Genomic DNA, 24,051 nt, shown 5'->3' with positions numbered 1-24,051 from the left:
ATTATTGCTACTTCATTTGAATATTATGTAAAAAATACCTAATATAAATCAATAATTAAATACGTATACAGCAATTAAAATTATTAATCTCTTATAGACTATAGTCGTTGAATGGAAATTATTTTGCTAATCATAAAATATTCAAATTTTTTGAATAATGTATAAAAAATTATTTTATGCGCCACATACGGTATACACAATAAATATTAATCACAAATCTCATATAATATGAGAAATTGGTTTTCTTATCAAACACTTTATCAACGATTATTGAAGTTTCAAAAATAATATATGAAATTATTTTGTCATTGACATTACAACATAAAACATTAATTTGAATGGTACAATTTCTAGTATCTAAGGCTTATAGTTCACCATAGAGTTTACTTTCATTAAAAATTATAGGTTTAAATCCCATGTAGTTCATATTCAATTTATAACATAACATATTCTATAGTAACTAAGTCATATTATTACTTGCTACCAAATTAATTCAACTTCAATGATATTAAATTTGATATGTATTGTATAGAAAATCTTTCAGACCAATGTAGGGGAGGGCCACATCAAATTTAATTCCATTATTATTTATTAGTTTATTAGTTTATTACTCATATTATAGAGATGAATAGTTAGTATTCATAATTGCTGATACCAAATTAAAAATGCATTACACAATGTAATGGTTTTCAACACATACTCATAATTGTTATTTAACCATTTTGACTTTTTTTAGCTTGTTTTAAAATACAAAAAGAAAATAATTTAATGATCCTAAGTACCTAGTCTTAGTCCAGGCTAGATATAAGTTATTACTAAGACAGTATGATATTAAATAGATTATAGCCAACACTTAAATAATAATAATTCTATAATTACCTGATGGTTTTAAAGCTTTAATAGCAAATGGAATAACTAGATGTGGATGAGGCAAGTCTAAGAATACAGCATCAGCTTTACCGGTAACATCATCACTAAATCCATTTTGACAAACATCTCTATGTATACAAAAGAATCAATATATAATTAATACTAGTTAACCAAATCTTCAAAACCAATTGTTGATGGTATAGCACCAACACTATCAACAAAACAAATTCAAATTACCTGCATTGGCTGGTGACATTTTCGGATAAACCGTGAGATTTAAACTCTTTTTGGGCTTGATCTGCTCTTTGTTCATGAAAATCGTATGTATAAATGTGTCCAGAAGGTTTTACTCTAAAGGCCATGGCATGAGTCAACGATCCACTTCCGGTACCTAAAAATAATATATTACATCGAATATAGATACAAAGGATAAATTAAAACAAAAATAACAATAGTAGACATGTTACCTGATTCAACCACAATGCTACCAGGCTTAAGTTCTAACATGAACATAATTAGACTTATATCTGGTGTGTATATAATCTGAGTTCTGTGCGGCAATGTCTGTGTCCAAAGTTCAGGTGTTGGATACAAAACATGAGCCCATCCATTGGACAAACTCACTTTTGATCCAAACCGTTTGCCAAATAACGAAGAAATCTTCAATGCTCCATACTTAGTTTGCATAACATTTTCGATCTTTTCTCCTTTGCGATTTTCGATTACTGACTGGGCTTGGATAGCATACATGGCTTGTGGATTTATGTACAATATGACCGTGTCACCTTCTTCAATGACGTCTTTGTAGCGGTTAAAACTCATTTCTGATTAAATTAAATTTAATTTAATTAAAATTAATTTTTTTTAAGTAGGTATTAGTACATAAATTATGTTTTTTTTTTAAAGCTTAAGTCCCAGATGGTACAACTTACTGTATTATTGGCTTTCAGTTTTGATGTAAAAACCGGTGTGGCAAAAAGGTTATTTATTCAATATCGATTCGAATTGCATGGATTTTAACCAATTCAAAACTCGATCGACCGTCTTACTTTTTTTCAGAGGTAACTAAATGTGAAAACGATCGGATAAAATGACAAATATTGTGAATAATAATAATTAATAATTTTCTGAACTTCGATTTTCAAAAATTCGTTGTGGAAACCGTTCTTATTGCTCTTATCACTATCATCAAAATAATGTTATCATAAAAACACCAAACAACATCACGATTAAAGATAATGTGCAATTGAAAATGTTTTGACTCATAGCACTATCTAGTGATCATCTCTACTAGTAGTAATTTTAAATTCATCGCGGTTTTTTAGAATAACGATATTATAATATTTAAAAATTTTTACAATCTATAACGATTATATTGGATTAGAATTAGTCAAAACAAAATGAAAACCGGATATACAATTTTAAATTAACATTATGTCGTATTTTTGTGGATATAAGTTGTTGTAGTTCATTCAAAATTTAACTAATTTCAAAATTGTTTATTTACTTGTCCATATTTTAAATGAATAACTCTATAAATTGGCTATTTTTGAATTATTTTTCAAAAAATACTATGAGTTTTTTTTTCATTTTATTTCTATGCCATGGTCTATGAAAATAATGTAAATAATGTAAATAATAATGTCTATGAAAAATGGATTGCCAGTTTAATTTCTAAAATATAAAAAAGCAAGATAAACTATTATCATTGATTATAAACAAAACTGTTACAGTGCACGTGCTTAGCTCAGCCGCGAGCAGCTCAGGTGACCTACCACCTAATACCATTCTTTTTAAATTAAATATATTATGATATTTTCAAACGGATTTTATAATTTAATTTAGTGACTTGAGTCCCCCCCCTCATGGTTTTTCATCATATTTCAGTTCCATTTAATATCAATTATTTGGGTTTGTGGTGCTAATACAAATCTAGTACTTAATAATTTAATTTTATATATAGAAAAGCTATTGACTATTGCCTATTTCGTGTCCAATAATATTTATGATTTTTATAATTTTAAACCACATTGCTGGGTAAATATATATATGTAGATATTAAAAAAAAAATCTTAACTTAATAAATTAATCGAAAATTTTCATATAACTTTTAACTTAACAGAGTTAAAAAAAAATTAGGTGAACTGTTAACTTTAAACTTTTTAAATTATTTTCCATCAACTTAATTCAGTTAAAAATTATCATTAACTTGCCCAGCCTTGTAGTAAACTAATGTTGGTTAATATAACAAAACAAATTTATTAATTTTAAAATGTATAAATGTTTATTTTTTTTATGGGTAATTGAAAATTGAAAATTTAACGACAAACTAAATAGGTATCTATTCACATATAGTTACATTGAAAAAATTTACTAAAAATCTCAAAAATGTGTAAATTATTTTATAGGTAGTTCCAATTTAAATATTTACCGCTCAAAAATATGTTTCACATTTTCATCTAATGATACCATGATTTATCATTAATTCAAATTTGACACATTCATTACATTGACCTAATAAATAGATAATGAGATTCTTGTTTAAATTGAGTACTTCATCAATAATGTTGTAATAATATATTTGTAAATTGTAATCTATTACTAAATACATTTTTAGATTCTGAGCGGTGCAATGAATGTATTGATTTTACCAGGATGTGTTTTTTTTTTTTTTGTGTCTGTCATCACGTTTTGGGGCAGTAAAAATTCTTCGATTTTTGACTTCAGTACCTCGTTCGATCAGAAAGTGAATCTAGATGGTACTTTGGGGGTCAAAAGTAAAAAATTCTTAATACTTTTTTAAATAATTGAGAAAAACAAACTAAAAATTAAGGGAAAAACGGGAAATTTTACGCACACTCATTTTTCGACAAAATCGATTTTGGTTTTAGATGTAACTTTTAAACAAATGACCATAGATACATGAAATTTTCACCTAATGTTTATAAAAGTATATTCTATCCACCATGCAATTTTCAAAAAATTTCGACTTAAGTTGAACTATTCATAGGCATTTCAAATTTTCGATCATTATTAGTTTTTTTTAAATTAATATCGATAAAAATTTATTTGTTAGGCAGAAAAGCTTGAAAATTTAATACAAGGCTCTTAACATATTGTTACAATAGCAGTTGAAAAATAAAATAAATTCATAGTCACAATTTTTTTTTATAAGCATTCAAAGTTTGAATTTTGACAAAATACGTAAAAATCACGAAAATTCACAAATTATTTTAAGCTAGAAATTCATAAAAAATTTAATACAAGATTCCTTACAAGTTTTTCAATCTTTATCACAAATAAAAATTCCACCGGAAATTCAAATTAAATTTTTATGAGCATTTGAAATTTAAATTTTTACAACATTGGATTTTCACTTTTAGCGATTTCCTTATTTTGGTGTAACTCTAAAACAAATTACCGCAGATACCTGAAATTTTGACTGAATGTTTATATAGGTGTTTTTTATATTTGATAAAATTTTCAAAATATTTAGATTTGTTTTGAGCTGTTTACTGACATTTTAATTTTTCAACTTTTTTAGTTTTTTTTTCTATAAATATCGATAAAAATTTATTTGTTCGGTAGAAAAGCTTGAAAATGTAATACAAGGCTTCTAACACATTGTAACAATAGAAGTTGAAAAATAAAAGAAATACATAGTCACAATTTTTTTTTATAAGCATTCAAAGTTTGAATTTTGACTACAAAAGTAAAAAAATTCACAAATTATTTCAAACTAGAAATTCATAAAAATTTTTCTTTTTAAATCTAAGATTTGAAAATTTTTAATAATCTATTATATATCCTAGGCAGATAAACCGTCTTCGCTCAGAATCGTTTTTTGTATACAATGATATAATATCATTGGATTCAAATTTAATTCCATCCATTACAGTAACCCACTTGTAACCTACTGTACAGCAGAGCGACATACACGACTTACCCGCTTTTTTCAGTATTATTCATACCTATGAAGTATAATTCAGCACTTCAATACTCAGATACACTATTATAATTGGATCTTAAATATGTGGCAAGTAATGAGTAACTAAGAACCGAAATAAAAAAAAAATTTTAATTATATTAAAATAGAATATTAATTTCAAGTAAACAATAACATAGTCATATATCTAAGTATACTGTATAGACTATTGTACAATAAAATAATAAATAGTTTACGAATAGATTGTCTTTATGTTTCAGAATAGCATTAATACAATATTTGAAATGTCTTATAATATTATTCTAATTTATATTTTTTTTTTAATGTTTAAGTTAAACAACTAATATACTAAAATTATTATGGCAACAATGTATCTCTGTTTACTGTTTGGATTGAGCAAACAATTTTCAAAGTATGATGAGGGTAACTCAATTATAATAGTCTTATGTTTATATACAAAAAAAAAAACTTATAACTATCAGACAATAGGTCGTTTCAACATACTCTCAAATATATAAATTCGAGTAAATAGTATTTAAAAATACAAATTTAAATATACATTTCAATTGTTCATAGTTGTAACACAAATAAAATAAACATAGAATTCTTTAAAACAAAACATGAAGTAAAAAAAACTTTTAACTGTTGCAAAATTTTGTTAATATTATATTATATCAATATAAATTAAAACTACACACACACAAATAAGATTAATAGAAGATATTCAATTTTACTAGTTTTACAAGGCAAAACTTTAAATAAAGCACTGATAATTTATTTTGATATGTGTAATAATTTGGTCATTTTAATACGATAGAAACTTGATTACCGTTATTTAATTATAATTTTAAAATCATGAGATACCCTGTATATAATACTTTTGAATCTTACAAAAAAATAATTGATTTAAAATAGGTATGACAATTTAAAATCTATTAAAAATTACATTTAAACATCAAAAATGTAATAAAAATGTACATTGTTTTTTTTGTCATTCATAATACTAAAATGTAAAACGTTTAACATTTAATGTAATTAAATATCATTAACACTATAAAAATATTAAAATTCAACATAGTATAAATTGTATAATAATAAAATAAATTTAAAAAAAATACCATTATGGAGAGTTAAAATTATAAATTACAACACTTCCAAGAAATTGTATCAAAAATATATCTGGAAACCTTTTTTATAAAGGCTTGTGTTGTATAACAATAATATATTCTATATAATAAAATATTGTATAAAATATATTATAATGAAATATAGTTTTCAATGATGTTTGTGTAAAATCCTAGTTGTTCTAAATTAGTAACTCCTATACTATTTCAAACCCAAAATTCAGATATTATAGTAATTTTTTTTTAAATAAATGTTCATTTTTATTATCTACTACTAATAGGAATATGATTTTATTAATTTCTTCTTCCCCAATATGTTGATATTAGAGTTTTATAAAATCTTTAAAATTCTCATAATCAGAATCAGATGCAAATATTTTTGATAGCTGACTAAAAGTAGGGCGTTCTTTGGGTTCATATGCCCAACACATCTCCATTGTTTTGTAAACTTCAATAGGACACCTAGGAGGTTTTTGTAACCTCTCTCCTTTTTCCAAAATACCAATAACTTCAACACCTTTCATATTTTCATAGGGTTGCTGTCCATAAGAAAACATTTCCCACAGTGTTATACCATAGCTCCACACATCACTAGCACTAGAAAATGTTCCATAATTGCATGATTCAGGTGCATACCATTTGATTGGCCATCGTCCACCATGTGAAGCTCTATAATAGTCCTTATCAACATTTAATGTACGTGACAGACCAAAATCGCTAATTTTGGCTTGGTGTCTATCTGCTAAAAGAATGTTTCTAGCTGCCAAATCTCTGTGCACAAAACGTTTTTGTTCTAAGTAACACATACCAGAAGCTATCTGAGCTGCCCACATTTTTAACTCATAATTTGGACTGATGAGTTCAGGGTGAGTGATGATGTGAGTCAACATAGAACCGAGTGCAATGAGCTCCTGAACCATCAACAATGGTGGCCCTTCACATATACCTATCAATCTTATAATACATTCATGGTTTAAACTCATCATGACATGAGCTTCGCGTAAAAATTCTGATTTATTAGTTGAAGACATATCGTATCTTAACATTTTAATGGCTACTTTTTCTTCAAAACCATCTCGGTTTTGGAAAGTTCCTTTATAAACTGAACCAAATTCACCTTCACCAATCACTTCATCTAAAATCAAATTATCTCTCAAAATATTGTCTTGAAATTCAGTTTGATGTTTTGGTTTTGGCTTTTTTAATGTAAACGGAAATCCTTTTGGTAGGGGTGGAATAACTGCTGGACTTACAGGCACTTCTAGTTTGTTCGGTAAGCCATCAGGAAATAATATATAATGTTGTATTAGATGTTCCAACGAACTTAAATATGGCCCATTGTCAATAAAATAATATTTTTCACGATTTTGGATCTGGAAATGATAACATTGATTAGTACACATCATAGATAAGACATAGCCATTCTGCCTATTCATTCTGACTAAAAAACAACCGTCAACATCTTTTGTTTTCAGTATTGCTGTGGCTTCATGACGATCAAGCTTGCCATGGTACCATTGATCTTTTCTCGAAGATGGTGTAGGAGAAACAAACTCAATCAACATTTGTTCAACTTCAGTGTGTCCATTAATACGTGCTAAGTCCGCAGGTAAAAGATCGTCAAAAGTGCGTGGCCTCGATGGAGCATTCATAGACAACAACAATGATACAATATCTACATGGCCTCGGCTTGATGCTTCATGTAGAGCTACCCATCCAGTCGATGAATTTCTCAATTGAATATTTGCACCGCCAATTGTTAACAGAATTTTCACAGTGCTCAATAAATTGTTCTGACAAGCGAAATGTAAAGGAGTGTAGCCTTCTGTATCCCTACAATTTACATTGGCTCCACATGATATAAGTTTTTCTACGATTTGATCATGACCCATCTGACTAGCTAAATGCAATGCAGTTTGTCCCTCTTGGTTTTTTGCTTCTAAATTCCGATAACCACATTTTAATAACTCGGTAACTACTTTGCAATTAGCTTGTGTAATGGCTCTGTGCAAGAGATTAGTACGTCCATGTCTTCTGGTATCATGAGGTGGAGGATCTTTGACAATAGGGTTGGACAGTTGCACTCCTAAGCTTGGATCATTAACTTTACAATAATGTTCAATCAATGTTTCTAACCCATGCATTATGTTTTGTTCGTCAATGGAGAAAAATGCATCTTCACCATGGCGTCGTATTTGGTAGTGCACTACTTCATTGTTTTGTAACACACAAAGCACATAGTCTCCGGATGCAGAATTGCTTTCTCGTACTAAAAATAGACCATCTTCTTTACTCTCATGGTCTAGTAGAATAACTTCAGCCGTGTCCCTAGATATTTTTCCATGGTACCAATTAATATCACCATTTTCACTCTGGTAGTTCATTATTGTTGTGATGATGGAAAATACCTAATAGGCAAATAAAAATGTATTATTTAATAATAAAAAACAATATTGAAAATAAATTGTGTATAAAATTAATATAAAAGAAGTCTTAGTGAAAAAAAAATATTTGAATAGAGGAATTTAGTGGATTACTTTTTAGAATAATTTAGATAAATAAATATAAAGGTTACATTTTAGCATGAAATGGAAATATATTACCTCTCTTATTTGTTTTAGATTTTTTTAAATGGTAACTCTTTATTATTACTAGTTATAGGTATTATGTGTGACATTACAAAGTATGTAATAAAGTACAACTACTTATTAAACTCTATATAGTTATTCTTTAGATGGATTCATATTAAAATAATATGGAATTACAATCGCACTATTACCATTACCACTTGTTACATTATACTTGCTGTTAAAACACTTCTTAATAAATTTAAATACATTTGAACATTTCTAACAAACTATTATAATAATTTATATGCTTTTGAAAGTATTAAAATATTTGGTTTTATATGTTTTAATTAATAATTGTACGATAATGTGTGACAATAATATTTATAATTATTAAGATATCTCAAAAATAATAATAACTTTAATATTTAACTAACGTGATAAAATTAATAACTTTATCCTTGATTTCTGATAAAAAAAACTACTAAAATTAGATAGTAAAAATTTGGTTATGCATGAGAGGTATGAATACTTTATGTATTATAGTGATTGGGTATTTAATCAAATTTTAATTACTTTGAGTCTTTGACCCCTAACAAAAAAAAAAAAAAAATTACACAACAAAGTTTAAACTATTTGTTTACTAGTTATACAGATAAAATTGTTTATTTTTGAATTATGGTTAATTTAATAGAATAATATTAGATAATAACATGTTTGATATATACTACTATTAAACATCAATATATTATTATGTTGTTATTATAATTTATAAACTTTTGTTTGCATTTTCATAAAAGGCTGAACAATGTTAACTTTATTAAATAAATAAATCAATTATTGCACAAAGCCACAAACCTAATTATTCATTTTATAAACGAAACGCCATACCTACCTAATAATTATCATTTTTTAAATATACATTACATTAAGATAAATGCAAAAATTGTTGTTTTAAAGTATGTACTTATAAATGTATTCACATATCATTTTATTTTAAAAATATTTAATAAAACTGATTTTATACAAGAAAAAAATTAAGTTAGTACTTTTTAAAAGATAATAGATTTATAGGTAAGGACCTACTTCACAATATTATTATTTATTATCAATAAGTATAAAGTATATATCTTGTTCTTGTTCAAGGCAAGTTTTGTCAGAAAACAATAAGTATCTATCCTACAAAAAAAAAAATAATAAGACCATGCATAAAATAAAATGTTGTTTGTATGTTTTTAAAATTACTTTTTCATTGAAAAATGACACCAATGCTCATAGTATTTTGATGAGGGTCGCCAAACATACGTAGCAAGCTGTAATTGAATGTAAAACCAATTGATTTGAATCGAACAAGTGTCTTGAAACTTCAACAATATCACAATGGTATTGATAACAAAGCTGCTAAATAACCATGAAACTGATTTGTAATAATGTAATAACTAGTGACGGTTGCAATATGCCACTGAACAACTTACCTTGAATCATTTAGTAATGATTATAGTGTCGAGCCGGGAAGGTTTTCGATCACGATTTTGGATGTGTGACTTCTTGTACCTATTGTATTGTATTAGTTAAAAGTAAACAACTAGGAAAGTAGGAAGTGTGTTGGTTGATATAAAAAAGTGTTTTGCCGATATGCATATTATTGTACACCATGCATGACATGCATTATATAAATATGTGTGTGTGTGTGTGTGTGTGTATAAAAAACACTACAATATAATTGAATGAATGAACAATAACTATTAACTATATTCTAAGTTAATTCAATTCATCTTCGGGTTTGTAAAAAATTGTTATCTAATGTAAATAAATAAATAAATAACCTAAGAGATAAGCGACGTTACAGTGCGTGCAAAACATAGATAATATGTGTTATCTACGGTACAAAAGCACAAGAAAATATGTCCCATGTAGTTGTCGTACAATATGTTATCGTTTGTCGTAGAACGGTAGAACTCCGAGAACTACTGTCCATCTGTCCTCATCGGGTCATCGGGCTCATCGGCCCTGTGTCTATAGAGCCGGGATCCCTCGACTGGTGTATTTGACGAATACCCACGAATACTCGAATAATTGGCAAGTCAATCCGCGGGAAAATGGCGAGTAACGAATACGTCGAGTCGTCGAATATTCGTACAAGTACTTGAAGTACTCCATTCCCGCTATTATACTCGTCGAGTGTCCACGAATACCAAACACACATGGGCGGATAGGCCATTTTTGGCCTACCGGAAAATTTTAAAAAGGGGCCTCCACGTGAAAAACAATTTAATAATATATGATATTAAAGGGCCCCATTACCGAAATGCGAAGGGGGGGCCCACCGGGAAATGCCCAGTTGCCCGGTATAGGCCTATCCGCCTATGCAAATACAATTCGTCAAACACACGAGTCGTGGGATCCCAGTTTAAAACACGAATTCAGATATCTCAGTTCGTGGTCTACAACAATATACGTTGTAAGCACAATAATTCTTTAATCATGAATGTAAACAATACTATTATTGACAGTGACGGCGCCGAGAACATGATTCAAGTCTGGCAACGGCCAGACCTAATTTAGGGGGTGGGTGTCTGGTTGTAGGTGGTAAAATTATAAAAATGTATATTAATAATGAATATCATAATATTATATAGGTTAGGTTTGACATGTTACCATTATTTAGATGATTTTATCAAGTAAAAAAAAAAAAATATGTGAATAATGATTATTATATTACCACCTCAACTTTAACGGTGTAGTTTTAAGGGGTGGTGGGTGGTTCATTAAAATGATTTTTGCCAGACCATTTTTATACTAGTTCGTCGCCATTATGGTTATTGAATAATAATTAACACGGCACTTAGAATAATATGATAGGTACTGCGTCGCGGTGCTTACAGGGACATAATTTGGAGTAAAGTCATGGGGTAGCAACAGCGGAAACCCTGAGGGGTGAGAGCTTCTGAGCCCTCCCCCATTATCCATGTGAAATCTAAAAAAAAACTTTTCAACATTACATTGATTAAGACAACATTAAACTATTTTATAATCAAATAAATTAGTCATTACCATTTTTTTCTGTCGTTAAAATAGATTGTTTTTTTAAATATTAGTAATATAAAAATATTATACTTGTAGTGATTTTCTGATAAAAAAAAAAAAAAAAAAAAAAAAACAAGAAAATTGTATTTTTTTCGTATTGTTTGTAAATGCCCTATATCCACGCAGGGGACCAGGGCCTCCACAAGGAGGGTGGAGGGACCCATTTAACTGGGGTTCAAGCAAATAATTACTTCAACGCATATTAGAAAAATGTTGGGAGTCCGGATTTAGTTCCATATACCTGGGCCAAAAATATGATGTGGGGGATCTGCCTGTATCAGCCATTCTTAACCTGTGGTCAGCGGCCCTCTGCAGGGTGTCCATGATACTCTGCAATACTCATGTCGGTGGTCCGTGGCAGCTTTAACACATAACATACGTGATACGTCAATTCGTGACAAGAGTGTATTATTACGATATAGGTAGTTGGATTATTTTTGTTTTTCAAATATTTTGTATTATTTTCTGTAGAAAACGTTGCAATTAAAGTATTATATTTTGTATTCGTTCCACTAGTAAATTATAATCAAAATAATACCAAGGTATAACATGTGGAAACTTCGATTCTAAGTATTTAAATATTTATATGCACTTGATTTATCTAGGTATGAATAAAAGTTGAGTAATAAGTGGGTAGCGATCTGCTGTACATTAGGTGTTGACGTGTTGTATGCCCGAGCCCGAGTGGATCGTGGGCTACTAATAATTGTGTAATTGGATGTGTTAAATTTTAATTCAATCGTTGTACACTAATAACGATTCTGAGCGAAGTCTGTCAGCAGTCAGCTTATTACTACTAAAGTAGGTCTACTAAGTATATTTTATGATATTATATTATTATAAAAGTAATTAATTTAATTAATTTTTAAAATAGAAATTGTGTACATAAAATATAATAATATGGGTACTTTAAGAATTCAAGTACTTATGTATGAATAATATTTTTAAATTATAAAAAAAATTAAAAAAGACTAAAATTGTTATCCTTCGTTTGAATGTCTATAATTTCATCAAAACCATTATTTAAAATATCTATAAAACAACGGTGTTCATTTATTTTTAAAATGTTTTCGTCACAGACCACATGCAGTATGAAGTACCTACTTATGAGAAATCTTGTTTAAAATTTTAGATTACCCTTACTTATAAAAATTTATTGATTTTTTTTATGAGTTTTTTTCAAACTTAAACTTTAAATGCCTTTAAAAAAATGTCACCTATTACACTTTAATATTTTTAAATCAATAAAATAACAACTAATGAGGGACTTTGTATTATATTTTCAAGCTTTATGGCTCACTCAAAATATTTTTGACATTTATGTGTATAGGTATATAAAAATATAAAGCGTAAAAATATTTCTTAATTTTTTTGTTATGACCTCCAAAGTAACAACTAGGTCGAATTTTCTACCAGAAACTGCCCTCAAAATTTGAAATCAACATTTTAAATATATATAATAAACATATAACATTTTAAAATCAACACGATATAGTCCTCGCTCCGTCGTTTCGCTAAAAAACTAAAATGAATATTTTATGTTTAATTAAGTATAATATTATAATATACCTAAATTGGTTATCTCAACTTCAAACTAATATTGTATAATACTATTTTTTTACATAAGATTTTCTTGTATTTTACCTCTGTGTTCTGTTTTTCTGATGAACATTCTATTTTCTATAGAATGCTTTTGTCTATTGTCTGTATTAAAAATAGTGTAGGTACATGCTATATTAGTTTTTATATTTTTACCTTTAAACAATGGTTGTTTTATTTAAAAATATTAATTACTTAGTAACTACAATAAATTTATAAAAATAAATATTTTTGAAAAAAAGTCATTAGATAACATCCTAAAATTAACAAAAATATGTGTCCCAATTATTGAATATTGGTAATCTGTATTTTTTAATTGATATTTTAGTATCACTATTGTATCAATTTTATCCTCAGCTGCAGAGTCAGCATGACATTTATTTGAGTTTGAGGATAGCCGTCACTGCGTAGTGTACGAGTATGGTATAAATGTATAATGACTATTATAGCTACCTAATCTTATAATCGTGGCATATCTATTATCTAATATGTATTTTTTTTTAATATAAAGTATAGTATATTTAGTATAATACTATAATGCATATTATATTCTTAGGAATTTAGGATATGAGACAATTTTAATAAAATAATCATTTTTAACATACAATAATATTAATTGTATTTCTAATGTATAATTCATAAAATAATTTATATTTAATTAAATTTAATATCCCGTTCAATCCCCAATATACTTGGTATTAATATCTAATGGGGATTTTTTTTTAACTACCATATTATTTTCTATAGGTAGGTACACAGTGGAATTTTTTTTTTTATTGATCAAGTACATTGACAACTCTAGGCCATTAGTAAAACAAATTTTATTTTTTTGGTTACATTTTTAGTATTTTAAGTATACATTTTCTACATTAAATTAAATTGTACAATTCTGTTTTTTTTAAGAATACAATTAAGTTTTTTACATCCTGTGGGTTTGGTCTAAGTGCTTAACAGATTTGTTCGGGTACAGTGGAATTTTAAACGTTTTAAGAAACATTTCTTCTGCTTATTATCCATTCGTATTTCGTTGAATGCAGATGTTAGTATGTAATTCCATATATCTATTTTGAATTTTCCATTCATATAATATATAACTAGAGTTCGGATTTATATTCTCTTAAAATCCTTAAAATATTATGTATTTACGTCGTTTAAAACAGGCAATATATCCTCGTAATATTCTTTTAAAATACTAAATATATATGATGTTTTATGTTCTTTAAAAATGTAAAATTTTCTTTGAATATTAAAAAAATATATATCATAATAATAATTCTAACATAATAAATAATATTCCATTGATATGATATACCTATATATTATTATTATCTCGGTTCTATTCATATTACTAATATTATGTATGCTCCGAGATTTACCACGTTTTGAGATTAGTCGGAAACATATTCCGTGCCTAACTTCATGGACACGGAAAAACGCTATTGTGATTTATTCCTTATCAACTCGTGTGTAACACTTTAACAGCTGACTAACACTGATTTAACACATTTTAGTTTTATGAGGTTTTTTTTGTTGCAACTCTTTTCCCGAAAAATACAATAATAATAATAATATTCTAGTCGTTAACATCTGAATTAGTGTTTACTATTACTACTACATAATCGAGTTTGGGTCTTGGCGTCTTGCGAAGGAGTAACGAAACCCGACGAATTAAATATCTTTTGTTTCTTCCGCTCATTTTTGTGTCTTAATATTTTTATACTCATTCACCGACATTGTTCGCTTCTATTGTCTGGTGTACCATACCAGTGATCGTGTTTGTGTGGAAGTAGTCGGTAAATGTCTGTATTGTTTCGAGAGTTTATTCATCGCGATCGTTTGTCAAGAGACGTTCGGTTTATGTTCTAGGCAAATTCATAATGAGCTTCCTATTGTAAGTGTTTTACAATGTTCACTGGCTGCAGCTGGCAGTTCAGATATGTTATTCATGGTGGTAAGCTTTTTTTTTTTTATTGCAGTGGAGGCAGATCATCGAAGACTTTTAAACCTAAGAAGAATATACCAGAAGGTACCCACCAATACGATCTAATGAAGCACGCGGCTGCCACTCTTGGTTCAGGCAATCTGAGATTGGCTGTATTACTACCAGAGGGTGAAGATCTCAATGAATGGGTTGCTGTCAACAGTAAGTATCAATGCATATTCTCACATTCTTAATTTTAAAGTATTATTTAAACCTATATTAAAAAAGTATGTACCTATTCATAATAATATGTGTAAAATGAACTTAAACGACCTATAAAATTAAACATTGCACATCCCTAAAATTAAAACAATATCTTATTATAGATAAATAATATATTTATTTATATATTGTATTTGATCTATCATGATGGTTATATTTCTTGACGTAGGTAATAACATTTATTTTGGATTATCTTTATGATTAAAATTTAATTTGTTAATAGTTCTTAATTAAAATTCATTAACATTAATTTCTGTTCATTACAAAAGTTTGCTAATAATATAAATATCGTAATTTATTCCTTGTAAAATATATATCAATAAAATTAATATAAATGTTATTCTCGTGATTAAACTTCTAAAAATCTAAAGACCTAGTACATTGTTAAAGATAAAACACATTTTTCATTTTAATACAATTTCATTTTATAATGTAAAATTTTATTTCTCGTAATAATAATTCATTCCTTAAAATTACTCTAGTTTGACTTGAAAAGTTTTTTGTTCTTCTAGTTGGTAAAATGGTGAATACCACATTAATAACATCATAACTATTTGGTCTTAATTAAATTATGATTAAACTATTAATTATTACTAACTATACTATTAAAGTCTTATCGACATAAGTATTGTTTCTTATATTTTCTTACGTAATCAATTTTTTTGGTAATGGTAAATAATAATAAATTAATAATATACACTTAAAAAATATCTGGTTAATAAAGTTGGAAGTGTAGTTATAATTATATAGGTATTTGATAAATAATCTTTAAATAAACTTTAAATTTCCAGGAACACATTTCTACTAAATAATATTGTAGTATTATTTATGTTTTCTATTTAAAGTTTATTTAGTATTTGCTCAATTATACTCTTTTGTGTTTAACATGGCTCATATATAGAATATCAATTTGAAATATCTCTATAAAGATTAAATATTCAACAAAATTGTATTATAATATATAGGTAAAAAAAATATAAAAGTTATTTGTTTAAAATAGTTAATATGTTTTACTCTTAATTTTTCGTGTTTTCAAAACTAACTAATTTATTAAATTATTATATTATTATTTATTAAAATATTTTTATAGCAATTGATTATAAATAATTTATTTACTGATAATACTTCAATTAATATCCAGGAACATATTAAGATTTTTGGTGCGAAGCTCGAAGCACGTATTGATCTTACTAACCGGTGGCGCCCTTTTCCAAATGTCAAATTCCCCTTTTGCCTTCCCTTTAACATGGTCCTTTCAATATTTACTATCATAAATTTGAATATAATATGTATACAGGGTGCCCGCGAGGATTCACCCATTGCGATATCTCACGAAATAATGGAGATATCAAAAATCTGGTTTTATAATAAGATTTACAGGGATAGTAACTAAAATTATTTCTTCTTAAAATTAATTTTAATGTTTTTCTAAAAAATTTTAAAAAAATATTTTTTTATTTAATTATTTCCAAAAAGATTAAAGATAGCAATTTTGTAGAGTATTTTTCTGAAAATATTGACGATTCAAAATTGTATTTTTATTAATTTCATAATTTTTAATATTTTTTCTAGTTTTGAAGAAATAAAATATGATTATAACTATTAGGAACCAGAAAGTCGAGCAGAAAGTATTCGGCCGGCCGTATGGGAATGCGCGTTGTGCGGTGGCTCACATGTTTGATAACATTACGGTGTTAAATAAACCTTCGCAATTTTTCTCAAAACTAAAAAAAATTAACTCTGAAAAATGATTATCTTTAATTTTTTCTGAAATAATTAAATAAAAATATTTATTTTTTAACTTTTTTACCAAAACATTGAAATAAATTAAATTATAAAATAATTGTAGTTCTTATCCCTGTGTGTCTTATTACAAAACCAGAATTTCAATATTACCATTATTTTGGGAGATATCGCAATGGGTAAATCCTAACAGGACACCCTGTATATTAATTTTGATTTAAATAATAATTTATCTTTCTACATATTAATGTAATTTAGCTTAAAATATTGTAATACTAAACCATGTTAATTTTTGATCCAGCTGTTGATTTTTTCAATCAAATAAACATGTTGTATGGTACTATAACGGAGTTCTGCACCGAGGAAAGTTGTTCTATAATGTCTGCTGGACCTAAGTACGAATATCATTGGGCAGATGGCCTGACTGTAAAGAAACCAATAAAGTGTTCTGCTCCAAAATACATCGATTATTTGATGACTTGGGTTCAGGATCAATTGGATGACGAAACATTGTTCCCTTCAAAAATCGGTGTCCCATTTCCTAAGAACTTCTTATCGATTGCTAAGACAATACTTAAACGATTATTTAGGGTATATGCACATATATATCATACACATTTTGATTCAATTGTTACGTTAGGCGAGGAAGCACATCTCAACACATCTTTTAAGCATTTTATTTACTTTGTTCAGGTAAGCGAGCAAATTATTATATGGACCTTAATTAATATTATAAAGAGTGGGCTGGTTTTAGTTATTGTTTTTCTGTTTTGAATGTTAAAATAAGAGATCACCTCTATTTGCTATTTTACTGTCTTTATTTTATAAACGTATAACAGCATATTATTTACTTTTAGTAAAATCCATTTAGTTTTTTTAGTTTTAATATTAAAGTAGATTAACTAACAAAATTCAAAATTTAAGACAGCTGCTTTTTAATTCAAAGCAAGTTTATGACCATATTATTTATTTAATTATTAAATATTTAAAAAAAAATACAAAGTGAGATCTGGTGAGATCATTTAAAGTTTTTATCTTTTAATTACTATATGTAATTGGTAAGTTAATTCACTTTAATTTTAAGATCATAGAAATTAAGATAATATAGTAGAACTCCAACTATCCAAACTAATTAATGACAAAGGGGGGTTCGAATAAGCAAATATCCGGATGAATGGCATATGACATCAAAAGTTATGTAATGCATGCATATATTGTATATATTTATTATTCATTAGATGTAATACTTATAATTTAAAATTTGTCACAATAAACAAATAATTGTATGATTCCGACACTATAATTTTGGCCCAATGCTTGACCTTTTTTATCCACGCGAATCCAATTTTTCTTTCCTGGTAAGCACTACATGTGGTATTTGACAACATTCTAACACCCAAATTCACTCGATTGACTGCCTAAACGGTATGACCATTATACAACAACTGACTGACTAAGAATAATACCTATGTATGTATTAAGAATAATACATAACTTTTCTTTATTTAATCTAAAGATGATAATGAGGAGTGATAAAATAAGATTACGATTAATTATGATTTATTAATTATCAAAAAAATCATATTTTTTTTTCATCAGGTTAATTGGTGTTTAGATAATCAGAGTTCTACTGTACTTTACTATTATGGATAAACCTTAATAAAATTAATTTTACAAGTTATTACTAAAAAAAAAAATTTAATTCAGACAAACTGATTAATTTTAATCAGATGCCACTTAAAGAGGATATTTTTTGAAATAATTAATTTTTCAAAATACTTCAATTTAAAATTTTATAATATTTTAGGAACATGAATTGTAAAAAACAAAATGTACAGTAATTTGTTATCTATAAATCATGCATTGATAAGTATTGAACTTTTCAAATATTTTAATTTAAAAATCAAAAATAATATACTTTTAACTACTTTTTTTCTCATTTACACAAAAATATGTACTTTATTTATGTACTGGAATTATTACATGTTGATTAATTTCATAACTCATTGTATGATAGTTAAAATTATTATAGAATATCTATAATATAATATCATACAATATGTACGTTATGTCGTTATACCTCTGAAATTTGTACTTATCAAATCATTTGTTATTTTCCTATTGTTTTCTCAGTTGACATACTAATCAACCAACTGCTTATATGAGATATTTATGATTAAAGCTAACCAAACAAAATGTTAATTTGTTATGTAATGCTTTTGTAAAAAAGTGATCTCTGAACTGTATGAATATAACAGTTGCCAAATTAGGATTTATCGGTAAATCCTAGGTTTTCCTGACTAGTGTTGGTTGTTGGTAAAACCTAAGAAACAAAATAAGTTGGTAAAATCTTAAATGATTTTTTTAATTCAGACTTTTACAAATGAGATTTGTAAAATAATATACTAACCGCAATAGGTATTATGTAATAAATAATTTTTTTAAATTTTATTTTCTAATTTTTATTAGGGAATATACAATCTATACACAACGGCATAATAAGAATATGTGCTACAATATTTAGAAAAACATGAATAGGGTGAGGGAAGAAATCATCTAGTGATCACACTTCCTTTTGCTTAAATATATTTGATATATATATATTTTTTTATTTAATTAATTATTATTATTATTTTTTGTTTATCATTAAGAAGATCCTAATAAATAATAATAATATAAATTTGCTGTTATAATATATAGCAAAAATATAAATGTGTGTATCTAATATACTATTCATTAGTGTAGTACCTAATATACTCAAATAATAATAATTAATTACATTAGGTGAAACATTTTGGACATTTACTAACTCTGATTGCTTATCCTAAGATTTACTAAATCTCGTTAGTAAAAGTCCAAACTACAAAAATAATTTGGTGTTTGACCGAATAATTGTTGTACTTCTTACCAACAGTAGTCGGCAAAACCTAGGATTAACCAGTAATCATACTTTCACCGTAACATATTGACTTAATGTCAATTATTAGTTCAATGTTTAATTATTGCCTATTTTTCATGTTAACGTTTTACAAAAAAATAACAGCTTATAGAATTTTAATTTTAAATAAATATTTGTAATTTGTTATGGATATTTTTTTAGAATCGTTTTACTTGGATAGATTAATATAGATTAAATTTGATTTTGATGATTGTTATTTTTCTTCTCCAGGAATTTGTACTAATTGATCGAAGAGAATTGGCTCCATTGCAAGATTATATTGATAAATTGGCTGGCAGAGAAACTAGATAAGTGACTTGCGGTGCTTGATGAAGAATTGAACTTAGCACAATGAGTTTACAGCTTTAATCTTTCTGATTGTGATAACTGATTTTTTTTTACTAAGATAAATTGTATTCATTTACAAACACACATATAAAAATTAAACATTAGGAAGTTAGTCAATTGGCATTCATTATATGTACAAACAAATATATTTTTATGTAATACTATCTATACTTATCAATGCTATAATGCTGATCATTGATATAAGCACTATTCTGTATTTTGGCTAGACAATCTTTCACCAAAGAAAATCCATTTAAGTATAGTTTCAGTTTTACTACTATTTTGTACAATTTTATATAGGATTACTAATATATTATATTATTATATTGTAAATGACTAATATACATTAATTATTTATTTTTAGTTTATACAGTGTGCCAGAATAGTAACTACTGTACGTAGGAATCTCCGAACAATTATCAGAGCAACGAAATGTTTATTTTTAATGTAATTTATATTTATTATATTACAATAATGCAATCATATTTTTTTAGCATTATTGCTTTTATACTTAATGTTTAAACAGTAACTGTTGTTGGTGCACTTGTGATAAATATAAAACTGAAAAAAATTTCCTGTACAAATTGGCTACCTATTGATATTATTTTTAATTCATTTTATTTTAAATATATTATTCCTAATAAATTCAATAGCTTGATTCTAGTCTTCCACGTACATACTGGTATGCAATCAAATATTATCATGGTAAATCATGACCAATGGTTATATATCTTATTACTTTTTAATAATAGTATGTAATAGTTTAGATAGTTAGGCAAGCCAATCACTCATTCCATGATACCATCCTTTCTGAGATTAAACTGTGTTTATTTTGATTTCCTTGTAGAGAAATACTGGGACTATGTTAAGAAAACTCGAGTGGAGACCCACTAAATCTTAACCCATTAAATTTTGTTCCATACACAAATATCCATAAAATTATGTGATTTAATTTATTTATATCAAATAACTATATTAGTTAATTATTATTTAAATTCCTTATCAAACCATAGTAATATTATATGGTACTTATTTTTTATTTTAACTTGACAACGTTGCGGTATCTGCCTCCTCATTACTTCCGCGGAACCGCCGCCAGTACATGCCATCCTATGTACAAGTATTACAAAATATCCAATATTTTTAGGTCTAGAAATATCCACTATGCTCGTTAGGTAACCAAGTCTTGCCAGTTGCTGTCGCTGCATTTTAGGATTGTAATAATAAATAATACACAATTCAATATATTTGATAGAATAAAATTTAAAACATTTTAAGTAATTTCTTTATAATATGATTGTTTGTATATAAAACTGTTTTGAAAGTGTTTTTTTAAGAGGATGTCAGTGCTGTGTTTGTTTTCTCTCAGATTAGTCAGATATTAGTATATTACGCTTTCATATAAAATCATTTTATTTTTAAAACTATTTCTTAGTAATATTAGAGTAAAATCATTTATTACAAAAAGTGTTGAGGAAAATATTTTAGAGGGTATGACAAATGACAATGTATCAGTTTTATATTTTATTATTATTTGAATTTCAAAAAAAAAAAAAAAACTAAATTTAAATGATGTTTGAATTGCTTTGAGATAAAAAACAAATCAATATGTGATTCTCAAAAATATTTTTCTGTACCGGTTTATATAATGATTTATTTAAGTGATTTTAATCTAAGATTATTCAAAAATATAAAAAAAATAATGATTGTGTAAATGCATTTTGTTTATGTTGCGGATGAAAGCGCTGACATCTTCTTAATTAATGGGACTTAGAAAAATTTAGCAACCTGTTGTGTCTTATTAATAAAATCATAGTCAATACTCATAATAGGTAGTCATTAAAAACAAAACAATTTCTAGTGTAGTGAAACATTTCATAGACTCAAATACTCAATAGTTACAAAGTAAACCGTTTTCGGCAATATTTATATTAAATTTAATATTTAGTGTAAAATATGTAATAGGTAATACTTGAATAGTTATGTATTAAATAATTTTGATTGCAAATGTGGTCCCCATCCCAGTGGCTGCTATGTATAATTGTTGTTTATTTTTTGATTACCGATGAACATTCATTCACTCAATATTTCGTTAGGTAATTCATATAGTTAGCCAGTTAGGTATCTAGTTAGTAGTTAGTAGTTACTGTATAGTTTGGTGCAAGCAAAACCTACTTAAATGTAATTCATCATTGACGAGTAACGATGATTAATTTTCATTTCACTATATAATATATTTATATGAATAAGTACGATTTTCTTGCAGCACCTATTGGTTGGCATAACCGTGTCAAATGTCAAAGACCAGTAAGTGGCAGGTAATCGATTTTAGACGCTGCTGGAAAACCAATTTTGGGGTACCTATTTACCTTTTGGTGGGAAAGAGTCAGTCCAGCAATTAGATCCTAAACGGCTCTCGTACAAAATACATAGACACTACGTATAGTAAGTAACGCTGCGTGGAAAATTGAAGACGTCCAATGAGACAAAATAAGTAATGTTCGGCAATGGCTAAGCTAGGCAGGTATAGCCTCCCCACCCCCTCTCCCGGCTACAAAACTGATGTTCAAGTGAGTTTAAAGTTGTTCGTCTTACACCAGCGGTTCATAATAAATGTAAATAATATTTTTCCAAAAATTCGTTATTTTATTGATATATACGAGTGGGTATTTTGTTTTGTCCCGTCTTTTATGGTATTTACAGCAGGGCGCCGTGGCTATATTTGGGCCAAAAAGGACAAAAAAAAATGTGTGAACCGCTGTCTTCACTATACACATATGATGTGTCGTGTGCGTCACGCAAAGCAGGCTCGGCGTATATATTATATATTTAATTTTCTGATTCCCAAATATTACAGTCGAACGAATAAGTTAGTGACACCAGCTGCAGTATTTGAAATTCTCTTTTTGGTGACCACCATAACGGATAGACCTAAGGTTAGGTTAGGTCGTATATTACTATTATTACTGCAATAAAGACGATTAAACAATAGGTCCAACAGGGCTTGTTACACACTCTATAGATAGGTAGGCACGCCCAATTCTGAATAGGCAAGTGAATAGTTAGGTACTATTTATTATTCTCGATCAACTGCTGATCGCGATGACGAGGAGGTTTATATTTAAGTTTATCTGCGTATTTTTCCACTATAGAGGATAATATTATTATAAGTTATAACATTATATTTCTGTTATTTTATAATAAAAACAATACATTTGAAATACATACTATTTTATAGGACCCCCCCCCCCCCCAGAAATTGTTTGAAAATCCGCCACTGTATTACGGTATGAAGAGGTTTGTAGTCGGCCAGCTTAAACTTTCTAAACGTAAAGTCGTAATGTCGTAAACTAAAATGGGTATAGGTAGGTACTTACTAAATTCTATATGGGTAGAAAATTTGTTAATGTAAAAGGGGACTAACTATAAGGTAAAACCCTAACCGAACTGACCGAACTAGCTAAAGTGCGTATGCTGACTTTTATGTTCGTCTTGGTCTGCAGAGAGCTGGCTGTGATTTTAGTTATTTTTTATGCCACAAATGCATTGGCGCACATACGGGGGTGCTTAGCACCCCTAAGTCTTAAATTAGCACCCCCAAATTATTTTGAATTAAAAATTTTGTT

At 27.4% G+C, this 24,051-nt stretch overlaps 3 protein-coding genes across 6 annotated transcripts in view; 1 reads left to right on the top strand and 2 right to left on the bottom strand.

The window, feature by feature from the left end:
• Positions 1-2,055, bottom strand: part of Trmt61 (tRNA methyltransferase 61) — a 41,149-nt gene extending 39,094 nt beyond the window's left edge. The window contains exons 1-4 of the mRNA XM_015512448.2: positions 1,803-2,055; positions 1,338-1,694; positions 1,108-1,261; positions 880-998 (exon numbers count right to left, since the gene is read on the bottom strand). Coding sequence (XP_015367934.1) covers positions 880-998; positions 1,108-1,261; positions 1,338-1,692 — 628 coding nt within the window. The 5' untranslated portion in view covers positions 1,693-1,694; positions 1,803-2,055. The remainder of the gene's footprint in view (positions 1-879; positions 999-1,107; positions 1,262-1,337; positions 1,695-1,802) is intronic.
• A 2,879-nt stretch (positions 2,056-4,934) lies between these two features.
• Shark (SH2 ankyrin repeat kinase) lies at positions 4,935-10,305 on the bottom strand. Of its 4 annotated transcripts, XM_089223087.1 has the most exons (4): positions 9,983-10,305; positions 9,753-9,908; positions 9,594-9,686; positions 4,935-8,348 (listed from the first exon to the last, which is right to left on the bottom strand). In XM_089223087.1, exon 4 carries the CDS (start codon positions 8,322-8,324, stop codon positions 6,264-6,266), a length of 2,061 nt encoding a protein of 686 aa, XP_089079213.1. In that variant the 5' UTR covers positions 8,325-8,348; positions 9,594-9,686; positions 9,753-9,908; positions 9,983-10,305; the 3' UTR covers positions 4,935-6,263. The 4 variants fall into 4 exon arrangements, with proteins under 4 accessions (XP_089079213.1, XP_015367936.1, XP_015367937.1 ...); XM_015512450.2 differs by lacking the exon at positions 9,594-9,686; XM_015512451.2 differs by lacking the exon at positions 9,594-9,686 and having other exon boundaries at positions 9,753-9,905.
• Positions 10,306-14,698: 4,393 nt separating this feature from the next.
• On the top strand, positions 14,699-21,009 carry mats (MOB kinase activator-like 1). Its single transcript, XM_015512453.2, has 4 exons — positions 14,699-15,084; positions 15,170-15,336; positions 17,441-17,832; positions 20,309-21,009. Exons 1-4 carry the CDS (start codon positions 15,071-15,073, stop codon positions 20,387-20,389), a joined length of 654 nt encoding a protein of 217 aa, XP_015367939.1. The 5' UTR covers positions 14,699-15,070; the 3' UTR covers positions 20,390-21,009.
• The last annotated feature ends 3,042 nt before the right edge of the window (positions 21,010-24,051 follow it).

The sequence above is a fragment of the Diuraphis noxia genome, unplaced genomic scaffold, assembly GCF_037042655.1.
Source record: "Diuraphis noxia isolate RWA-SAM2 unplaced genomic scaffold, SU_Dnox_SAM2 contig0003, whole genome shotgun sequence".
NCBI classification, from domain to species: Eukaryota; Metazoa; Arthropoda; class Insecta; order Hemiptera; family Aphididae; genus Diuraphis; species Diuraphis noxia.
Note: the sequence above shows the minus strand (reverse complement) of the source record. Positions and strands in the feature narration are given on the sequence as shown.

Bases quoted from the DNA above. Each gene is read 5' to 3' on its own strand.
- Shark (XM_089223087.1), bottom strand. From the start codon at position 8,324: ATGAACTACCAGAGTGAAAATGGTGATATTAATTGGTACCATGGAAAA.
- mats (XM_015512453.2), top strand. The intron at 15,337-17,440 runs GTAAGTATCAAT...TTTTTGATCCAG, and splicing joins TGAATGGGTTGCTGTCAACA to CTGTTGATTTTTTCAATCAA. The intron at 17,833-20,308 runs GTAAGCGAGCAA...TTTCTTCTCCAG, and splicing joins ATTTTATTTACTTTGTTCAG to GAATTTGTACTAATTGATCG.